The sequence below is a fragment of the Cygnus atratus genome, chromosome 1, assembly GCF_013377495.2.
Source record: "Cygnus atratus isolate AKBS03 ecotype Queensland, Australia chromosome 1, CAtr_DNAZoo_HiC_assembly, whole genome shotgun sequence".
NCBI lineage: Eukaryota > Metazoa > Chordata > Aves > Anseriformes > Anatidae > Cygnus > Cygnus atratus.
Window position 1 is genome coordinate 62910996 of NC_066362.1, and position 24082 is coordinate 62935077.

The 24082-nt window shown below is 35.1% G+C and overlaps 1 protein-coding gene across 1 annotated transcript in view; it reads left to right on the plus strand.

Annotated features, from left to right (window-relative positions):
- The window catches only part of SYT10 (synaptotagmin 10), a 33920-nt gene extending 25701 nt beyond the window's left edge, over positions 1-8219 (plus strand). The window contains exons 4-7 of the mRNA XM_035550875.1: positions 4843-4963; positions 5322-5493; positions 6907-7036; positions 8148-8219. Coding sequence (XP_035406768.1) covers positions 4843-4963; positions 5322-5493; positions 6907-7036; positions 8148-8219 — 495 coding nt within the window. The remainder of the gene's footprint in view (positions 1-4842; positions 4964-5321; positions 5494-6906; positions 7037-8147) is intronic.
- The last annotated feature ends 15863 nt before the right edge of the window (positions 8220-24082 follow it).

Here is a 24082-nt window from a genome sequence, read left to right on the forward strand (position 1 = left end):
AACAAATGGCTAGAGTACATTTTCCATCAAAATTTGATGCAAAAATGACACTGTATTTCATGTATCAGCTCTCTGTCATCTTTTCTCTCCTGCTAGCACATGAAACCAGCAAAGATCTTGGAGGAACACTGCACAAGTTCTCTCACTGTCAACTTAATCAGTAAATAATTTTTCCCATTCAATTCAGGATTATGGGTGGATATATATGAGAAGGAACTTCCTTGAATGTGAAAGGTTGTCTTACTAACTTCCTCACTGAATTTGCAGATATTCTTAGCTGAAAGTTCTCTCTGATTGAATTCAATGGTAACTGGAAACATTAATCAGAGTGAGAAACAGGAAAACTTTCTCCAGCAACAACAGTTCTAAAAATTTGATCAAACTAATTGATGTTCCCATTGAAGGGCTTCAAAATTCTTACACCCCTCCACTGTTTATCCATATTGTGAACATGGAGCATTTCCGTAGAAATGCTGCTACTGCCTCTACAGGGTTACGTGTGAAGGTGCGACCACTGCTCTCCAGTGAGTCTGATAAAATAATAGAATAATTATTTTTTGTTTTATTTTGCCAACCCCTGGACTGATATCCCAAAACCCCATGGAGCAATGAATGCATACAGATCCTTGGCAACTGATTAGTTTTTGGTTTGGTTTCTTGTGTGGAATAAGAATTACACTATTCAAAGAATCTGTGTTGTATAGCTAAAAAAAAAATCAAATTCATCTCAGTAGCTGACAAACACATTTGAAGTCTGTGTTTTCTCTGTTTTATTTTGTTCTAGTATTGCTGTACCAGAAAATGGATTGGACAGTGAAGTAGATTGGGAACCATAAAAATAACTGAAGCTGGTATAGCACTTACCACTGTTCCAGTTCCTTAGTTCTGTATGATGGCTTGTGTACACAGAAGGGAAATAAATGAAGAAGAGATAGGCATTACAAACAAATGCTTATTTTTGTCTTAGTGCAGCTATGCTAGAGCTATGCTAGTTTTTTTTTTTTTTTGATCATTACAAACATCTTTAAAGTTGGCTGTTAATTGAAATCTAAGATTAATTTAAGAAGAAAAAAAACCTCAAAATAGGTGAAGGAAAGGAAGAAAATTTCATGAGAGTTACCTAAGTAATGCACAACTACTCTAACAAAAGTTATATGTGAATATATAGTACATGCAAGATAATATGAAGGATCATTTAAAAAGTGTGTGAGAGGCAGCCTCTGGTTCCAGGTTCATGTTTTCTGAATTGTGTTTTGTTTGAAGTGGAATGCAGCGCAGACATAGTTATTGATGTGGTCCATGCTTTAGCTTCTATAGATTTGCTTGTACTGAAGGGTTCCTGTCAGATGAGTTGTGTGAACTTATTTATCAAGTGTATTATAAAGTGAGAGAAATATGAATTTTCTAAAGCGCTGGGATTCTGAAGTAATTTAAATCTTATTTTTAAATCTCAATTAAAATCAATAATACTTAAGCACCCAGGGTGTTTAAAAATGTTACTCATTATAATCAGGGCAGTAGACAGACTTTCATGAAAAGTTTAAATGTAGAGTTTTACTTTGTTCATTATCCAAGTCTGCACCTGTGTTTTCGTCTCCAAATTTATGAACCTCTAACATACAAGTTAAGAAAAACAGAAAACAAAACTGGTGATGACCCAGCCTTTTTATGTGATACCCAGCCTCTGATAGTATTTATTTATATGTGAATAATTTTATCCTCAATTCTTCAAAAGAACTTCAAAAGGAGGTGAGTTACATGGTGTCTACTGCCTTGTGCAGGGTAACTACACATTTTATTTCTAGCCCTTTGATTGTACAATAAGATGCTCATAAATATCTTTGACATAGACTATGTTTATCTGAAGTAATGTGTATTCTATTCTACTGAAGAATTTATCTATTGCATAGAGCAATATGAGTTGTTCCACAATGTGAAAATCAGGCATTTCAGGGCAACATGAGCCACTTTTTCTCTAGGCATAGGTCATAGGTGTCAGAAGATTCCTGCATAAACATTGGAATGGTAAAGACAATTTTTCCAATCCTAAATCCATAACTTTTTACTTCAAATTGAGGAGTACCAGAGCACAGATTACAGAGCCCTGGTAATTTCAGTGGACAGCCTGCTGCGTGGAGTGAAAACATCCTCCTCGTTCATTGTCTAATCATTATTTTTGCATTAAGGCATCTTGCTTACTCATTTCATGGTCAAAAACACTGGGTTTGATTACAAGGGATTTTCCAAGCTCATTTTCAATATAATTTCAGTGCATGGGGATTAGAAAGGAAAGAAAAAGGACCAAGCATAAGCCTCAAATTGTTGCCATTTTGTTAAGCACTGAGGTTTCCACAGGTTTGCAGAAAACTAAGGTGAGGTAACAATCATGAAGAGTTTTGAAAGTATTTTGAGCAATGTTTTTTTAAAAGCATTTAAGTCATGTTAAATAGCGCTGTCTGTGTTCTTGTTTATAATTTCAGCTCACCCAAACTTCTGAGTGCATATAATTCCTCTCCAGAAAGAGATAATAGAAGACTCAAATTCATACACACCTCTTGGAGGGGGAAGACTTTTTCTCTATTCACTTACACAAATCGTCTCTCTGAAAGAAGAATTTGTGCCCTCTTAGTTTTTTTCATGTTCTGCCCACTATGCTCTATGATACAATCCATCTTCATCACCTCTCTCAACACAGAATTCACACTTTGAAGTGCTAGATGTGGGGGAACTGTGTTTACTTTTCTAACAAAAGAGTGAAATATATTTCATACACACATATGAGGATCAATGATCAGACTGAATTCAGAAAGCAATGTTAGTAACAGAAGCTGTGTTTAAAACAGATTTCAGATGTGACAAAACTGCAAAGTATAATAGAAGACATCTATCACTTCAACAAATGATTGAAAAGAATTACACTTCATTTGTTCAAGCTCTATTTATGTTTTCTGAAATAGGAAAGTAAATTTCTTCACTTTCTATGTGTGTATTCTGTGGCACAAATTCTTCATTGTGTGTGGCAAAGTAAGGGGTTGGGCAAACGGGATGTCAAATGGCTGTTTATCCAACGTAGACTGAATGAGCTAAATAATTTTGAAATTCTGAGAAATCTTTACATGTATGAAATTTCCCCTCGTAGCATGTTAATATACATATCAATATATTAATTCTCAGAACAGAAACCCAGTAAAATGACTGAACATGTGAACCAACCAGCCAAAAGGCAATATTTTATTAACAGTGCAGCAGAGAATTTAAGGATATTCTAAAACTACATTCTTTGAGCTAGAGTCTGCAAGGCAGGAAAATAAAATAAAATAAAATAAAATAAAATTAAATTAAATTAAAATTAAATTAAATTAAATTAAATTAAATTTAAAATAAAATAAAATAAAATAAAATAAAAATAAAAGAAGGAGAGGCACGTGGTTAAGTCCATCAAGAAAGATCTGAAGTACCTACTTCAATTTAGATAAAGCATTAACAAAAAATAAGATAATAAAACTATTCCAATAAGGAGCTGAGATATGTGAAGAAGTCCCACTCTGTCTCATAACTATTAGCAACATATTTGTCATATACACAACAATGATTATTTTAGCATGTATCATTTGAAAATATATCACACTTGTGTTCTGATGCTAGAACAGCTGTACCATAAATCCAGTAGTTCTCAAATTCACACTCAGAGTAGTTGCAGGTTTGACAGATAACATATGAAGCTGGGATATTAAAAATAGGCTTTTTAGTAATGTCAAAAATAGTCTTTTGAGATCATATGACCAAGCTTGAGAATTGCTGCCTTACTAAACTGACTGCCTTACAAGCTCCTTAAAAACTTTCATTTAAAAATTCTAAATTGTTCTTATGTTTTTGTTGTTGTTAATTGTCGTTGTTTTTTGTTTGCGTGTTGGATTTTTGGAGTGGGGGAGAGGTATTTAAAATCTTAAAAGAACAGAAACAATTTGGAACATAACTAATATCTCAACAACTAATCTTGTGTGATATTAGAGAAATCACATGTTCTCCTCATGAGAGAAAAAAACAGGAATTGATGGAACCTCTCTTCTTTAGATCACATTCCTCAAATGTTGTAGCATCTGAACTGTATAGCAACATCATTTTGTTTGAATTTGCAGCACATGGTCTCAACAAAGAAATTATCTTTCTGTGAGTATTATTAAGATCCATATGTACCTTATCCATCTTTTCTAGTATACCATCCTCCTAGAAGTTATCCCTGAGACAGGAAAGTTAGAGGTGTTACTCTTTTGCTTTACTTTTCTTCTGGTACAGAACCCCCAAAACATAATAAAAGCAAGAAGGTTGGCAACGTTTACAAGTGCTTTCATTTTTTCAAAGCTCTGGGGATGAACTTTTCATGTGCATACATATGTGCACAAATAAAACTCCTACATTTCAGTGGCCAAACTGCAAGGAAATGTGTGTCATTTAAATATCCCACTTGATTTCTTTCTACTGGGGATGATGGAATCTGAGTCTTTTCAAGGGCAGAACTTGACATTCTACATTCATCACCTTTTCCAACATGAGTTCAACACAAATGTATCAGACATCAAAAAATTTTTGACCGTGTTTTTGATTTAAATTCTCAGTTTAGCAATTCCAGATCCTGTCACTAAAATGTTATCCTATTGTTACTCTTTCCATATTTTGTAGAAGTAATTTCTGAATATTCTTGTTTATAATCTCTTTGAATGCACCTGAAGCTGCAAAAAGAAGTCTCTGTGAATGTAAAAGTATTTCTAAAATTTTGCATGATCTGAATTTTGCATTAATTTTTGTCCTTATAGTCAGATAATTATTGCTTTTCTTTTTCAGGAAAGCATAGATTTGGGTGAGATCATGTTTTCCCTTTGTTATTTGCCTACTGCTGGGAGAATGACATTAACAGTCATCAAATGTAGAAATCTCAAAGCAATGGATATAACTGGCTCATCAGGTGAATCTACTTCTTTTTTAAATAACAAGGTAGAGTCTATTCAGAAAGTGGACGAATAGCAACTCCTTTTTTGTATGTGTATGTTTAACATGGTTGTGAAAGGAAGCAGTAAGAGAGTGGGTATAGTTTCTGTACAGATCTACTTGCTATCTCTAGTATGACATTTAGTACATTTATTCAGAAGCCTATACCTTTCCATTGCATTGACAGCACATTGAAAACACAGTTTCCCAAGGTCATAAATTTTTTGTCATTTTGTGTCTTATCAATATGACATACCTACAAAAACACTGCTTTTATGATACATATTTGAATGACTTTGAGTCCAAGTGCACACAACTGATTATTTGCTACTCAGATCCATATGTCAAAGTGTCACTAATGTGTGAGGGTCGAAGACTGAAAAAGCGGAAAACAACCACGAAGAAGAACACACTCAATCCAGTTTATAACGAGGCCATCATCTTTGATATCCCTCCAGAGAATGTGGACCAGGTCAGCCTCTCCATTGCAGTGATGGATTATGATCGGTAAGCACAGTTTGCTCTCTGAACATTAATCTTCAGTGAGACATTATCCGATCATTGCAAGCAACCGATTTCTACCTCCCTGAACATTCAAATAGGTTCAGTATCACAAAAGAGAAAGCCTTCAGACCTTTTCCTGAAGCAGTTTAAAGCTTCCTCAACTTTTAAAGCTCAGTTCATTTTATTTCTGTCATGAATAACTGTGATGAGGAAGAAACGTCTCAATCTCCTTACCTGCCACTAACATTGGCATTTCTGTCCCCATCTGGTGGCTGGACTATGCAAAAAGTTTGTCAAGTGTCTTCTAGTTTAAAAGACAATGGAAGAATTAGGGGCTTAATTGTCTCATTGAATTAAGTCATAATAAGTCATATGTAATTCTTTGGTTGATGCAATAAAGAAGCTTTGTAACCTTTGGGTTCAGCCCTCACTGATAATGTTTCCAAGCCTCAACAAATCTGTAACCTCACTGAGAACTGAAGAGACTGCTGCTTAGAGTAGCACTAAGACTGAAGGTTAAATTAGATAATGATTGACAATATCATGTCTGAGCCGAGTCTGCATTGTTCAAGGGCTATTAGTAATGAGTTCTTGAGATTGCAGGGCAAATAACAGTGAAAGTCCAGTTTAGTAACACAAACCTCAGATTATTTTTTCTCAGCATCAGGTTTCATTTTTTTCTAACTTCAGTCATTCAGGCATTCCCATTCAAATATGAAAGGGGTGCTGCAGTGCTATTAGGGGGAGGATAGCACAGCAACTTGTACACCTTCAATGCTCATCAGCTGTTCCTTTCAAAGCATTCAGTAAGAGAGAAGTAGGAAACGTTATTCTAAGGCATCTGTAAGCCAGGTGCAGAAAATGACCTTCTGGATTCCCTCAACAGGCATGTAGAAATATTAAGGTATAGCCTGTTATGGTTACACCCCTTGTCTTTCGCATTTTTGGCTGAAGTTCCAATTACCACATCAGTTAGAATTAGGAAATGTAGTGTGAAATTATGTCTGAAGCATTTGGAACAGGAAATTTATTCCCTGGAGCAAGAAATTTATTATTTCACCTTCCTCAGCAACAAAATTTAAACATGCTTTCCTTCTAGATCATTTGGTGTAACATGGTCCTTTTCTGTCTTTGTGTCATTTGGGCTGTAATCTTTTTATGGCAAAGGTTAAGTCTTCACTGCTATTTTTATAGCTTCTAGAAGCACTGTTAGTGGCTGGAGGTTTTTGATGCTGCCATTAGAGAACTTCATATTACTATATTACCACTAAAACTAATATCTGTAATAAATAATGGAAGAACCTTGGGCATGGATTCTGTGCTGCATTAAACTAGTAAATTGAATTATACATCAGATTTTATTTAAACTATTTTTATTTAAAAAAAAAAAAAAATCTGTCTCTTTACTTTTCCTAGAGTAGGGCACAATGAGGTCATTGGGGTATGTCGGACAGGAATTGATGCTGAAGGGCTTGGAAGAGATCATTGGAATGAAATGTTGGCTTACCCACGTAAACCAATAACTCACTGGCATCCACTGGTAGAGGTAAGAATTAACACAATTCTCTCCTCAATATTTTGAATATTTTGTGTTATTTTCTCTCTAACATTTATGTGCTTCTGAGAATCATTAAATTCAGTGCAGCATGGGAGTCACTGTCCATCTATCAAGCAGCTATAATATCATTACCTCAGTCTAAATCTATTTTCATGGGTTTACTCTTTATTTAAATTTTCCATTTCAAAAAAAAATGGCATGATACAGCATTGTAATATTAAAACATTTAAAATACCAGAAATTAAGGAGCTTACATCCACTTATAAGAGATCATTTGCAACCATTTCAAAAGCAATCATTTCCTATTCAAAAATATTTAGGATTAACAGTTATGTTGCTAAAACATTAACCTGAAACTGGCCTTCTAATTGTGCTAAGTTGAGGAACATACCAGCAGCTACCTCCAGAGTTACTCAAGCAGACACTTCTTGGAAGCTTATTCACATGCAGGGGTGATAATACCTACAAATCCCTGGGCTTAGACTACCTCTTCAGCCTGCTGTGGCCACATCTTATGGATTTTCTGTATACAAAATGCTCATTAGGTTTGGGTTTGAAAAGATTCATACTGAGGTCTCAAGAAAGAGTGGACCCTACTTTCGGACACAGAGGACACACTTTCTAGCCCTCCCCTAAATCAATCTCTGTAGAAAAATGAGCTGCTGTCCAAAGCAACATGGTCCATTTGGCTTCTCGATCATGTAGCACATGGCTGCACAGCATCTCCAGTAACAGATAGAAGCAAACAAACAAACAAACAAAAACAACCAACAACAAGGCCTCAGTAGAACATCTGAAAAAGATCAGTGCAAAACTGAAGCCTCTTTTGATAGCTTCCTTGCTTTCTCTGAATTACTTAGGTTTGAAGAAGGAGGTATCACCCCTGGGTGGTGAAACCCACTCCTGTGGAAAGAGTCAGAGATTTTTATGAGGTCACTTTAGGAATTTTCTTTCCATTATCAGTTCTGATTAAGAGTTTGATCCAGAAAGGGTCTGGTTGTGACTCAGGTTCTTCTATGAGGGATTCTCTCATCTTCTGAAATTAGTGTGAGTCATGGCCATACTACTTACATCTGTAAAATTAACATTTTTCTTGCAGTTACCTGGCCGAGCAACCAGTTTTGATAGCCAGGGATCTTGTTCATCACCAAAACCACCGCTTACACCCTAGGGAACAAGAGTGGATTCATCATGTTCAATGTCCAATGCTCCTATGTAGCTCACATCTACATGTACAGAAGGTTTGGCTTCTGCAGACAAACTGTATCCATATTTTTGTATTAAAACACATTTTTCCTATTCTGTCATATTACAGTTTATAATAATTTCTTATCTTATGAATGAAATTGACTTGAGCTGAATATAATCTTTCTTCATAAAAATTCATTCACCTGTTTTCTCTCTGGCATATATCCAGTGTCATATCCAAGTATTGTTTTTATATGACCTGTATCTTTGCATAGACAAAGAAATCAGAAAAAAAAAATCCCTTACGCAATTCAAAACCACTGCATATCATAATGCTTAATTCTTTTGAGGATAAGCAAATAGTCATATATGGCTATTGTATTAAATCTCTAAGTTGCACTAAATCCTGTATGAATTCTAAACACTTCAAGCTGAATATTGCATGAGAAAAAGAAAATAATACCAACAAAAAACTATTGTCACCTTTTTACTGTATGGAAAACTAGTTCATTCCTTGTGCAGGGAGACAGGGCTGATCAAAAACCCACTGAAGCCAAGTTTACTGAGTAGGACCCTACTGGCTTCACTGGGTTTCAGTTCAGCCTTTAAGGAAGAGGTCCCACAAGTGTATCTATGCAGTTATAACTTTCCAGCAATTAGGATACCCACTGCACCTACAGGAAATCATTAACCTGTCTGTCATAACCACTAGGCATGTGCACCCGGACAAGCAGCTGTGCTTGGCAGCTATTTTGTTTCAGCTACCCACTGGTTGATGAAGAGCTAGCTCAGATGTCTGCATGGTACTGAACTACACATCTGAACGTATCACTGTGGACAGCAAATGTGTCTACAAGAAGCTATGTGGAGGTTGATATAGCTCCACAGAGATGTAGTAGGTGTCTCCTTATGAGGTGCATCTAGCCCCTTCAGTAAAGCCTGTTTGCTGTGGGCATCATGTAGTCCTTTTTCAGTCTTTATTCAGGCCAAACCGTAGATAAGAAAATGCTCTGAAATAGAAGAATTTATTTAATGAATTTTAGTATTCAAAAACTTGAACAAAATTTTCAGTTACACAAAACATTTTTCTGATTCTTGACTTAATATGACAGTGTTAGTTTTGTTTGAAGTTATTTTCACTGAGTACATAGCTCATGTGGGATAGTTTCTGGTCCCTGGCTGGATGCCTCAAATTAGATGTCTAAGATGAATTTGAAATATGTTTTGTGTCAATATATATGGGAAAAAAAGAAAAAAAGAAATGTAACAATTTTATAAACTAGTAAACTTATTCATTAGAATACAGAGTGAGAGCAAATACAAATATATATATATATATATATATATATATATATATATATTTTGCCTGAAGTAAGATAATTTAAAAAATGGAAGAGAAGTGCATATTATTTTCTGGATTTAACTCTTCCTATTACAGATTATCTCAATCAGATATTTTTTCTTCCCTTCTTTTTTTTTTTCTATGAAGAGCACAGAAAAGACTGAATGATTGGGCCTGAGATTTTGAAAGCTGAACTGCAACTAGAAAAAATTGGGTTGGTGGCTCTTTTTGTATCTTTATAACATATAAAGAAACATGTGAAGATAACATTTTCCAAAACGTTACAGAGGAGTCATACAAGAGAAAAATGGATTATTTTACAATAATGGAAAAAAATGTGGGAATTAATCTAGCTTTGAATGGAAAGGGGGTCTTAGACAGACTTCTGAAGAACCATTTGGGGCTGGTTAGTTTGGCCTGGTTGACACAGAAAACATTAATAAAGATCCAGCTCCTCCCGTAACTAATCCCTAAGACAGTCAGTTGTACTCCAAAGTGTCTTGACTGCTCTGGGAAAGCTGGGAAGGCTGGTCTTTACATTCCAGGTGTTTCTAAGGAAAAAAAAAAAAAAAAAAAAAAAAAAAAAAAAAGAGGAGTCATGTAAAACAATTTTGTGCACATACAGAAAGCAAAACAAACTAATAAACAAATAAAGCTTTCAGGCATTCTTTACATATTAATGATAATAACAAAAAAAGGCTCCAACCCAAGTTTTTGAATGTCTGTTCCAGGTTGCTTTTCATGGTTTCTAGACAGGTTTCCCAGAGACGGTTGGTAATGCTGAATACTGGTCCTCCCTGATTAAGACTGTATTTTCAACACCATAACTACAGAGCAACCTTGCAGAATTCATTCCTCCATTTGCTCCAGGTGACTAATATTTTAAATAGGAGAACAAGATCTCCTTTCTGTTTTGTTGTTATTTTTTTCTCCTATCATCATCTTCATGAGATTTTGTGGCCTAGATCATTCTCACAGTGATTTTGCAAGGTTCTTATACGTACATAAATATATATGTTGATATAGAAAAACTATTTTGTGTATACATGTATCTTAATATAAATTACATCAGCAGTGGCCTTTGTGGCCTAGAAAATACTTTTTGTAATGTGGTACTGTAACAGTTGACTAAATATTCTTTGCACTTTTTTGCACCTAATATCCAAAAAGTTAACAATTTCACAATCAAATGTAGCATAAGTGTTCAGCAATGAGCAACATCTTTTTGACTTTTTCATTGTCCTCTATGAGTATGTTTCATCATAAGTAGTATGATATTTCAACTGTCATTTCCTTAAATTTAAATTGTTGACAGACGCCAAAGGAATAATAGCTCACTATGTGCCCTGTTCTTGATTTTGTTGTTGTTATGTTAGTTTTGCTTCTGTTTGGAGGGGGGGGGGGGGGGGGGGGGGAGGGGGGGGAGGAGGTTGGTGGTTGGTTTTTCTTTCTTTTTTTGTTTTTGTTTTTGTTTTGTATTGTTAATAATAATAGTGAATGACTTCTGTGTCTAAACTTGATTTATGGGTTCTCTGCATATATGAAAAATCAGGCTGCAAAATTATCAGGACATCTAATTTCAGAAATTATCCCCTGGTTGATTCTTATTAATCCCTTTTCAGAGATTAATAGAATTAATGCAGAAGATTATAATTTTTCATTTTTGCTTCACTATCTCATAAGACAGGGTATATATTTAGTATAACCTGTCCATTGGCTTTGGAGCCTGGTTCACACATTACTCTATGAGTGGACTCATAGAAGTACCTTTAAGTAAAAGCTTAGCACAGTTTGTCAATTAATATGTTGCTTTATGAATCTCTTTATTAAGATATGTAAAATGTTTTAATTTGCAGAATAGTTGTAAATTTCCTGCTTCCATACTGAATATTTATTTGTTGTTTATCCACATTTCTGTCATATCACAAACATTAGCCTAATTTGAGAGAAATCAAATTTGGAAAACGGTGTAAAACATATTGTAGCAATTTTACAAGAGTTTGAAAAACTCACATTCCTGAGGCTAACTCACAAGCCTGAGTTATTTTTATTGAAATGTTTTGCTGGATACAGTAACTGTACTTAATAAGAATTGTATTTTGCACTGCAGAGCTTTTTTGTACTTTCACAACAGTAAACCACAGATCTGTACAGCGAAAGTACATGATGGATTAAGTGGTTTCAGGGGAGCTGTTAAATTTTACATTTATTTTCAATAATGCACTGTAAAGTGAAAAAAGCCCACATACAAATGTATCTAATGAGCCATTCTAGTCTTTTGGGTAAATATTGTTTTCAAACTGCTTCCCTTCCTCACATTAAATAAGTTTTCAGGGACCATTAGATTTGCTCTGAGCAACCATAAAATTGTTATTAGGTCTATGCAAAATATTAAGTAGGACCCTAAAACACAGGTAGATTTAGGATTCCAGTGATACTGCAGACAGTAGCATAGGTTAGCAGATATTCAATAAAGTGTAGGTCATATATTGTACTCTATGAACTCAAATTTGGATGACTGTATTGTATCCATCTGATGATATGGGCCTTCCCCTCACTCTCTCAGCAAGTGACTATCACTTTTCCCACCGTCTTTTTTCTATATTGGGTTTCTGTTCAAGCAGTAGAGACTTGACCTTTATTTTTGTCTGTGCTGCTAAAAGATGACTTCTGCCTTAAAATACAGTAATATGAAACCTGTGAGGTATAGGATAGCTAAATCTCTCATTTTCATTCTATGAAGAACTGTCAGGGAAGTAACTTCCATGTTCCACAGTCCCTTACAATACCCGGAAGTTTATGGAATCAATGATACTGTCTGGTTTTTGGCTTCCAGCAAGCACTGAGGGCAATATATGTGTCTCAGGGATATGTATATTGTCTAAGGACAAAGAAAGTGTCCAGAATCAATAAGATAAAACTAGAGGATCAGGACAAAATTTCCCCTGCAACATTTCTTTTTCAATATATGGAAATGTTTTAACTTCATATTTTTACAAAATATTTTTTTTCTTAATGAATCACAACAACTTTATTCAATATTTTTGAAGAAAATTTTGAGCAAGCATGAAATGTTTTCATGGTTTTTTTTTTTTTTGTTTTTGTTTTTGTTTCTTTTTTGCCAAAGAGAAAAAGCAATTACTTCCTATCTTCTTTCTATAGATACAGTTTCGGAGCAATATTAAGAAAACTAAGTTTCCAAAAACCATTTGTTCAATCTAACCATTTCTCCTAATTTTCCATTTTTTTTTATTGGCTTCTATTTAATCCTTTTGAAAGTTTTTAACATGCACAGCACATGCATGATTCTTTGGTTCCCATATTATTTTTGCTATGTTTTTTAATAAATTAAGTGATTATATCCAATGAACTTTTATACATATTAACTTTTTGTCACACTAGCAATTAATTTGATTAATGATCTTAAAAGCTTTATACATCAGTTTCTGAAATCATTTGACTATATTTTTAAATGTGTAAAAATTTTAAAGTAATTATTTTAGTGAGTAACTATTTTAGAACTCCGTAATAGAATTCTTGTCCTGCTGAAAATATTTTTTTCAGAGATCCATAAATGTGCCTGCAAAATTTGAAGATGTTTTTAATAGAGAATGCAAAAGCTTAGATTTGCACATACAAGTATTTGCACTTGCAAAATGTATAATCATTATTTTTTAGCACTTCTATCAAAACAAAACACCCACACCTTATCAGAATAGTTTTCAATTCATGAAAAGTACTGGACAAATCTGTGCTGAGATATAGTTCTTTGACCTAAAAAGTTCATATGACTCTATTTCTAGAAATATGAAAAATCTGTATGTGTTAAAATATGATCCAAGTGAGATAACTTTTAGGCAAAGCTCATATAATATCTGTCAGACCATCCAAAATACAGATAACATACAATATATGTGACAGGAATATTAATGCAAGTTTTGATGGAAAATGTCCTCTCTCATTCACAGCACTGCTGAGACTCAGTTTAAGCCTTTGCTCAAAATTCACTTTCACTTGTCTTCTGAGGCTTGTCAGTCTAAACCAAGCTCTCTGGTGTCAGAAAACAGATTGTGCCAGAGAGCAGACTGCAGAGCTGAGAAAGACATAGGAAAATGTGGCAGCAGATGCACAGCTAGTCAGTTCAACTACAAATGCTCTCAAATGAAAAACTTCCCTTCAAAACTGATGGTCATCCCAATATTTATATCACTTATGCTTTCGTTATGTACTATAAAGCAGGAAGAAAGAGGGAGGTACCTGAAGAAAAGTTAGCATTAAGTGTAGGAATTAATTGAGGTGCTTATCAGAGTAATTTTCTGTGTCCAAGGTAAATAATATTTTAACTTCAAAACTGTCTTTTGTTTACTCACCCAAATGAATTAATGCCTCATACACAATTCCCCTTTTCCTTAGTCCTGGCTGGAAATAAGCAGTTTTGTAACAGCACACAACAAACCAGGAGCTGGAGCCCTAAGAAAAGATGAAGCTGCATGTGGGATTTAAATATCACAGGGGAATCTGGCCAGAAAATGAAACTAACACCTTCAATTTTGTGCTAAGTGCTAGGGGATGCTTGATGATAGTAAGTGCTCAGGACTGTGATTTTATATTTCATCTGATAGCACCTCTACAGTGTTGCTGTTGCTGGGAAACCTCTTTGAGTCTTTATTGACTCAAAGAAGAGAATGCCACTGGTATTTCTAAGTAAAATTTTTACACTCCATTATAGACCATGACTCTTACATTACATGGAACTCAGTCTTATGAAAGATCACAAAGCATGTTAAATTTGCAAAACAGAAAAAAATCAATTCAGGCTGTACCATTGTAAGGACTATTCACTTTTTTGATAATAAGGACAAAATTTGGTGCCTTACTGATCCAAGAGAGCATTTTCATGAGTGCTCTATAGTGCTAAGTTTATGGTGGTGAACTGTTTTAGCACTGTTGAAGAGCCTCACTATCAACGCTGGAAAAATAAAATTAATGAATGTAAGTACAGGCTAAATAGATTATCACAATACCAAAGCACTATCTAGTGGGGAAGACATAAAGACTCTCTAATATATAATTCATTACTGTGTTCTGAAAGCTGGATCAGTAGGAAGTCAGATAGCTGTTGTGATGAAAGTGGATCTTCTCTGTAATAATTTATGAATACAATATGTTGACTTGTCTATTGGTCTCAAATTAGGGAAGTTCAACAGATAAGATTCAGGGAAAAAAGAATACGGAGAGAATGCTTGTCAGTGGCATGCCTCTTAGAAGAACGTGAGATTTTCAAAATGTTAATATCTGTCCTGGTGGACCAGGAGATTTGACTGATGCCCCAGCCAGTCTGAAAAATGCATCTCACCTAAAATGGTGACAGTCCAAGCAGGCAAAGGAAAAAAATATAGATATGAAAGATCAGGAGATCTGTTTCAGAACAGGCTAGATTTATGTCTAAGCGGGTTAAGATGCAAAGCATTGCTAAATTTTATGAAGAAATTAGGCTGGATTAGACTCCCATTAATGGATGGGAAAGCTTTAACAGAGCGGATATACATATTTAGACTGTTATTTTCAAATCCATTTCTTTGAAATATTAAAGCTTACATATTTAAGCTTAAATATTTAAATAACATTCTATATTTAATTAAGTGGAGTATTCACAGCCTCCCGAAAAGAAAAGTTGGAAATCCATTCAGACTGTCCAGGTTAGCACAGTGTCCCAGAGCCCAGAATAATTGTGAGAATTGTGAAATCTTGCCTCTCCCCTGAAGTGGTGAAGTCAGGAAGCCTGACAGGAAAGGAGATCTGAAAACAGACCAAGGAAAAAATAGGGGTACATCCATTTCATGACATCTTCAGAGCTTATAGAGAACTTTCCCACTCATTTATTACACAGGGCATATCAATAGAGTGACACCAACATGTTTTCATGACAGCAACCTAGCGTTTATACAGCATTTTACTCTCCTTCAGAATACAAGCATGTTTTGGAGAGATTACTTTTTAAAAATAGTTTGGGACTTTTGCATACCTAAGACATTCAAACCCTTGAAGTAAAATAAATCTGTCAATGCATCCACATATAAAAAAAATAATAAAAAATAATAAAAAAAAATGTAAAATAACTGTATGGATTTAAGACCAGATAGTTTGAGACCTCTTAGAGTTAAAAGGAAAGGCTGTGCTTCCCATTCTTAAACAGTCTTTTTCTGTAGGTGCAGACTTCCTACTTGTGTAATACCTGCATAATCCCTGCATAATCCCTAGTATCAGAGATATTCTAAAAAATGCTTGTCAACATAACAAACAGACATTTTAAGCACATAACATGACCGTCACCAAAAAGGAACCTGCATTTTGGGACAGTTTGCAGATAAATTTCAGGGAAGGAGAGATTGTGGGCTATTAGCAGGTTTTGTGAAGCAGATATGCTTATATAAATACAGTCTCCAGGAAGAGAGAGAGAAGGGGTTTTGTTTAATATGCTGTGAGTTGAGACTGATGATTGCATTAGAAGTGAAGAGTAATGAACAAGAAGATATTTAAATCTTATGTGACATCTGAGTCATGAACACAAGAGAGGAGAGGAGGGAGAAAAACCTATTAAGCATGTAAAGAGCTTTCTAGAACAAAAAAAAATAAAAAAAAATAAAAAAAGTAGATAATACCAAAAGTCTGTGAATTGAGAGCATTTTCCATAGTAAAAAATGTACATGTAGCAAACACTTCCAGAAAAAAAAAAAAAAAAAAAGAGAGAGGGGGAGATGTAATTCCCTTACCTTGTGTTTTACACAGCTGTTTGCAAGTTTACAATGGGAACCATGTTGTGGACTCTGGATCTATTCTTAAAATAAATATAGTCCTCCACCCACAGATCCTGATCCCAGAGGAGCCACACTGCAAATGTTGCTGGTAGTTGCACAAGGCACATCCTCCCCTTCTGGTCCCTCTCTTGCATCTCTTGCAGCATAATTGAGGCTAAAAAGAAACATCACCAAGGTGCGCTCAGACACATTCCTTTCTAGGTGCTGCAATGGCCTCCTTTTTCTTGGCATCTGGAATAAACTGGAAAGTTTCTGATAGGTGAAAAATCTTTTTTATATAATGCCACCTCTTCACATTTTCAAAGCTTCAGACAATCAGTAATTGAATTAAAAACCAACAGGCAACACCTTTAAAAATGTTGCTGAGGCACAAGGCACTGGTTTTGGTTTTGAGTCAGGGCTAGACTAACGTGGACACCAACTCTTCCACAATGGTGGAAGAGTCACTAGGCTGTTGCAGGTGCTAATTCCTCAATGACTCACAAAACTGAAGTCATAATTATGGTGTATTTCTCAGTTAATATACCACAGCTCTTTGTGTATGAATAGGGTACTCGAACCAATGTTCTAGATAAATCCTGTCTCCTCCTGTTTTTTCTACTCATGCAGGTTCAGCTGAATAACGAATTCTTATTCCTTTGTCCGAAATTGTTACACAGTACTGAGTGTACTAGATTGCTTCACCCTGGGAGTGGCTGCCTCTTACTGAAAATCATTGTGACCAATACGTGACCATTACCTCCCTCACCATGTTTTTCTGAGGCTTAATTGCATAATAACAGTTATGAGGGAAAGGACTGCATAGCTGAACAAAACATAGAATTGCCAATTGTAATTGTTCTTGGCAAAAGGGTATGTGTGGATGGGTGTGTCTTTCTTCTCTATGTGAATGGAGATTTGGCTACCCCAGAAAATGAAAAAAGGAAATTTATTAGACTCTCCAAAGGGCACTTTATACTATGTTGCATTTATTCCTTTCAACTTTCCTTCAGTGTGTTTCATGATCTTAATTATCCCTGAAGGACAAGAACTTAATTTGTTTAGTTAAACCTACAACCCTTTCACTTTGCAGTCCACCAAACCATTCTTTACCAATTACCAAGGTAAATTTGGGCCAGAGAATCAAAATCACTGACTATAAAGTATAGCTTTATCTTAGCCAGCAACTGAATCTGCACAGTTAGACCTTTTCTGTATTATTCTGAAAGGTAGCCTGGCACTATTGCACTTTAGCTACTTGCCAGTAGCACACAGAAAATTGTAGGTCACAGTTAAGTTTCAGAGAAGCTCTGAGGATTAACCTCTAAAATCTTGGATCTGATTCTGCATGCTCTCCAGAAACAGGGCAACCCATGAAATGAATGAGCAGTCCTACCTAAATGAATAAGCAGTCCTACCTAAAGAGGGCTTGACAATGAGAAATCCATGCTGAGAAAAGAGATTTCATTCAAATTAAGGAATTTCAAGGCATTTTTGATATATATATCAAAGCCTTTTTTTTTTTGTACTGTTGTTAAACCTTTTCTTAAACAAGACTTCATGATTTAATCTTTAGCAGAGCAAAAAGTGGTACTTAAGTACCAATCTACTCATGCACTGAAAATAATATTGATGCAAAAAAAAATAAAGTAAAATAAAATAAAAATTAAAGCCTTTTAGCAAAAAATACTTGTGGCAGTAAAATATAAAGATGCTGATAAAAAGACATTTTGCTTATTCTGAGATTTTTACCCCCCTTTTTTTTTTAAATAGAATTAGAATACTTCACCCCTTTTTTGGGTCTCTCTCAAGAAAACCACAAGTTGTTAAATGTATCTACTGTAGCTTTAATATTTATTGAAATAATATAGCACAAAAAGGTGATTCATTTCAGCCTCTTAATGCATAATTTCAACAACACACATTTGTATATTTTGCATTAATAAAGAAAGCTTACCAAAATCTATTAATTACCATTATATTTCCAAGGTACAAGTGTACTATGCTTTCAAATCAAGCATTCATTTAGGTCTATCACTTGCTATTTTCTATGGCAATTGGTTTTGTGTTAATTAATTTTTTTTAATATCATGGCAATAGACCATTAAATCAGCCCAACAAAATTATTCTGTAGGTCTTTTAAATATGTTATTCATTTTGAAACGCAGCATTATGTACGTGACCAGTCCACTGTTGAAATCAAGCAGAAACACTGCTATTGATTTCAGCTGGCTTTGCATTAGGTTGTATGTGATGTTGTATGATAGCAACTTATGAAGTGAACTGAGGAGTCTCAAGACAAGCAGAATGAATTCTCTTATATCCACCATGGATGTTTGCAGCTTGGTGACAATTCAGATTATGCTAAAAGTCTTCAGTGTGTCCCTAGGGTATGAACTACTGTTGCAAATGCTGATTTTACTAATACCGGTAAGAAATATGAGCCTCAGCTGCCTGATTTGGTAAATAAAAATGTCTAGTCTCTGTAGTCAGGCATAGAGGTCAGGTGTATTTTTACTGGATTTTTCCTTTTTAATAATGGCCTACAGTTTTCCACGTAATGCCATCTTGCTATTGAAGCTCAGAGGGTGTCTGTATAGGTAAAAATCTTTAATATATAATATTTAGATAGTCCTGTTGCAGATATAGGAATTCTTTTCAGTCTATATTTCTATGGTAAAAAGATACTAAGCAAAATTTACTTTTGTTAAATAAATAGAAAAATATTTCTCAAGAAAAGGAGAAAGTATAGATATATATTTCATGTTGTTTCTTTTTTATTTTTCTTCCAAGTGTGAGTCTAAATCATTACCTATTCTTCTGTATTTCCATGAATAAACTTAATAGGATACATTCGACTTAAATGCACGTGTAAGGACGGGATATGGCTAGTTCTCAACCCTACAAGCAGCCACTGTTGGCATACTGATTCGGTGACACACTTCTGACTTGTGTGCTTTCTCTCCTTTGTGGTAGAGATCACAAAGAGGGCCTTTGTTCAGCAAACTATCTGCAACGTTTTTAAAATGTGAGCTGCTAGTTGAGACCCATTGAAATCACCATGGCTTGAGCATGCACCCTGACCTGAGCACCTGCTCAGGGGTTTTGTATTGTCTAGGAATGGACAAACATAGAGAGTCATGACTAGACAGGATGCTTGTCTTAGTTTAGACTCTAAAAGCACATCTCGACACCCTCCATGCCAGCATAGCTATACCAGCCAGGATGGGAGAGGGCAAAGTCAAATTGCATTTCCTTATTATCCGGCTCTGCCCAGTCCTCACCACCTTAGACAGCAGGCCTGCGCAATGGCTCCTGTGCATGCGAGGAGGATGCCCTTTGAACCACTGCAAGGGGAGTCCCCAAAAGCCTCTCCTTTCTTCTCATGAGCCTGTAGTCCACTTTGGATTTAAACCAATCGGCTCCAGTGGGCTATTTGTGAGAAATGAAGCAGAGAGAGTAGAATACAGAAATTAGCCACATCTTTCCTTCAGCAGAGATCATTATGTTTTTCTAGTATATGCTTATTTGTGGAAAAGGCATTCTCCGGAGTGTATGCTTCAAAAGGTAGGAAGTTAAATTGGAGTTCCTGGCCATAGGAAATGTTAAAAAATATTCAATATTGAAACACTAAATATTTTGAAATATAAAAAGAAAACACCCAACACAATGACCATCAGAATAAGTATCTTTGCTGTAACAATATGGGGTTTGGATTAGGCCCCATCTGGCCCAAACTCTAACAGAACTCCCTACCTTTAAAATAATCTTTTGATTAGATCAGAAATGTTGCCAGGTCTATGTAGCTTACAAAGAACTGCAGAGTTCTTCTAAGATTTTTTCTGTTCTTGCTGTGTGGTGTTGGCTGACCAAGACCTAATATTAAATACCTGACTGTTTTAGTAGTACCCTTTATTTCGTGTTCATGACGTGACTTTTTAAATGAAGTCTGTGATTTGATACTTAGCCATTGTTCAAGTCAATATCCTTGGCTTCTGCGTTATAAAGAAAAAGAAAACTTTTTGGACTTGTGTAACTGGCTTTTTGTATGCGCTAAATGGCCATTTGTGAATCTTGAGAGCATATAATTGTACTACTGATAGAAAATGTTTTTTTTGCACTAGCCTTTAAGAGCTGTAATACATTTCAGTATTTTTACAATGTATTCTCTGGAAAGTGTGAACTTATTTGTCAGTTCTGAAAAAAAAAATGTAACAATGAAACCTCAAAAGATGTTATGAAGTGTACAGTTTGTGATAATTTTATATTTAAAAATAAATAAAGAAAAAGAACACAATTGAAATAATTTTATTCTAATTGTTTCATATGTATTTTGAAAAAGAAATAAAGTGATTAAAACTATTCTCATTTTTGTCTTTTTTCAAAAACAAACTGTTCAAGAGAAAACAGAAATCAGTAGGTTAGAGTTGTTTTTTGCATTTTAATTTACAAGAAAATACTGAGCCATACTGGAAAAAATAATGCTATCTGGTTTACATTTGGAGCTATAACTAAACAGATGCACAGACCATCTTCCCATTTCTTCCCTCTCTCTTCCATACCAGAATTCATTGTGCTCCTAAGGTATAATCCATATTCTTGATGCCTTAAGATCAATGCTATACCTGAAAAATTATTTCATTTTCATTTCCATAGAGAGGAAGAGCAGCCTTCATAACCTTTTGACCTCACATTGAGAACACTTCCTATACCCAAGTATCATTACAAAACGTTTTCTTCTAATGAAGTTATTACTTTAAAATTCTGAACCATGAAAGGGACATTTTTGCCACCAATTTTCAGGGCTGAAGACAGAACGTATTTGAACGAAGACCAATTAAATCAAATAGCTCCATTACATTAACTAGTACTTTGTGTAATGCTTTTCACATTATCTTCCATTTCCTGCTATGATATTGTTTACTGTAATCTTCAAAGTCATTAGAGCATGTTTTAAATAATAGGTTAATTATTCAATTTAAGATTATTAAAGTATTTAAGGTTATTGAAGTATTTCACTTAAGAGACATAAGTCTAATTTCCAACTGCCTTGTTCCTAATTGCCTAATCACTTAGATCAAACAGACAAGAACTTTACTACCATGCAAGGCAGACAAACAGATATGGATAGGGCTTATTTTATGCTTATGTTCAACTGAAGCTAATGACAACATGTTATGAAGCAATGATGATCCAGGGTTGACAGCCTGAAGCACATCTGATATTCTGTTGGCTTTTAGCATGAGGATACTTTTTAAAATAGGAAACCTAAGTTTCAAGTGTCAAATTTTAGCTGGATATGATGTTTTTTCATTCTACCAGATGCCTAATTCCATCTGATAAAAACAGAGATAAAACACCACTGTTGTATATCTTCCAACCTGGAGAATATTTTCTGAAGAAAAAATAGTACCCAAGTTTCAACATATAAGCAATTGTCCTTTGGTATGCTTTTGTAATTCTTTTGAAGTAAAAGTAGATATACAATATTGAGGTTCCAATCCTGTTTCTGATATCTGCTGGCAGAACATTAATCTATCCTTAGTCAGATGTCTGCTTAGGATATACAATGCAATTCAGTTTTCAACTTCATTTCAGGGACTTGGTTTACATCGGTGATTGAAAGATTCAGTTTTCTTTGAAGAACTGCTTATCTTTATCTAGCAGAAGTAATGTCATTCTGGTTTGATATTACCTTTAATCTTAATATTTCCTCTTTAATGTAATAGAGTACTCATTTTCATTAGAGGGATAGGTTCTGATGGTTCTGAGTAGTATAGTTTATTTTGGAAAATTAGCTGCAATTGAAGTAGAAGCAATACCATGCTCTCCAAGATTTCATTGTAGTCTGTGCAACATAATTTCCTATTAAATTCCTAATCCTTGCACTTAAATCATTCCTGAATGTCTCTGCATTCCTTACAATAAACAAATTTACTAACCCACTGAGGAGCTGGAGAACATGCAGTTTAAAATAGTGGAAGAATCAAAGAGGAAATCAGGAGATGATTTGTCAGGAAATGTGGAGAAGATGGGAGGGCAGACAAACCCTTGAGAGGTTCAACCTTTCTACTAGTTCTGCTTCCCTCAAGGAGAAAGAAGCAGGTGCTCAAGAGCAATGTTGTGGCTTCTCCATGGCTTCTCAGCACAGGTTGCATGAGGAAGGCTGTTCTTCTAGCAGGCATAGATCTCTTCCCCCTTCATAGAGCCACACAAAGCTCAGGTCATGTTGCACTGTGGGAGGCTTCATCTCTCCCTCAACTTTTCAGAGCAGGACTGCACCTGCTAGTGCAAGTAGAAGAGCTCATGGTGCACTGCGATTTTTCCAAGTTTCTGTATGTTTTCAGACATCATGAGGTTTGGAGAAAACTCTAACAACTTGTGGTGGCTATCGACTGCCTTTCCAGCTTTCCTCAGAAATACACTAAAACAATTACACCTTATTGACTTCAGGAGAGGAGAATGGCTTTTGTGGGTGGTCACACTGTTCTAACCCCATAACCCACTGAAAAATAGACGTGATGTAATTTCACAACTTATTAAATATTCTTACATACAGAGAAGAGCACCCTGTCTCAGCCAATGCATGCTATTACCACAACATTCAAGAATGATGCAGCGAAAATCAGGGATACGAACTGAATATCTCCTGTCTTCTAGGCTACAAAGTATTTCTCTAGATGAACTTATATTTTGCATGGAATACATGACAGTTTCACAAAAGAAAAAAAAATACAAAGGAGACAGAAGTATGCATGTATGTATATATATGTGTATATATATATATGTATATATAATATCCTTTTATGCTGCTAAAACACATTAGTTCAGATAAGGAAACAGAAATATTACTTTCTCACAATATTGCCTACTACATCATTCTGAAAGTTGAATAAAAGCCCTCCTGCTGCTGCTGTTGTAGATAACAGAGTCAGTTGTTTAACTCAAATGACAGTCATGTATTTTTAGAACAAAAGGTCCTGCATGAACTTCACTCTCTGTGCTTCTGTGCTGATTGTATGCAGCTCAGCTGACCACAATGCTTGTGACAGTCATACCAGAGAGTTTGTTTTAAAAGCTTTAAGTCTCTGGCAATATAAATACAGAAATATTTATCACCTGTCACATTCTGAAGGCAGTATTTTGGGAGAAGCACAAGTACTCTGATTTGCACATGCACTGATTTTGCCTAACATGCCCACCATGCCTAAATTGCCCAATTACTCTCCCTTTTGGAATTGTAAAATGCAGCAATCACATCCTAAGCTCTGCTACTGAATTGGTGAGCATATTCACTCCCACTCAGGTGCTTTTTTGCCTTCTCCAGCAGAAATCTGTTCTCAGGCTTCATACCACACATCTCTTCAAAAACAGCAGTTCTTTTTGTGTCAATGTCATACATCCCATGGAGCAGTCCATTTCCAGTTAAGTTGACCAGCCACTGTAACCAATTTTAACTTTTTTCATAGCTTTTCAAAGTAAATTCTTTTCACTGTAATGACATTTGTCAAGGAAAATGGTAAAGAAAACCGCTTGGCTGCATTATGAAGTTTGGCTGTGTTGTGTATATATATATATATGTGTGTGTATATATATATATATACACACACATATACACATAGAGTGAGAGAGAGGTATACATATATATATAATATATATATTATATTTATATATATTTATATGTATCTTCTAATGGCTAATTTCCAT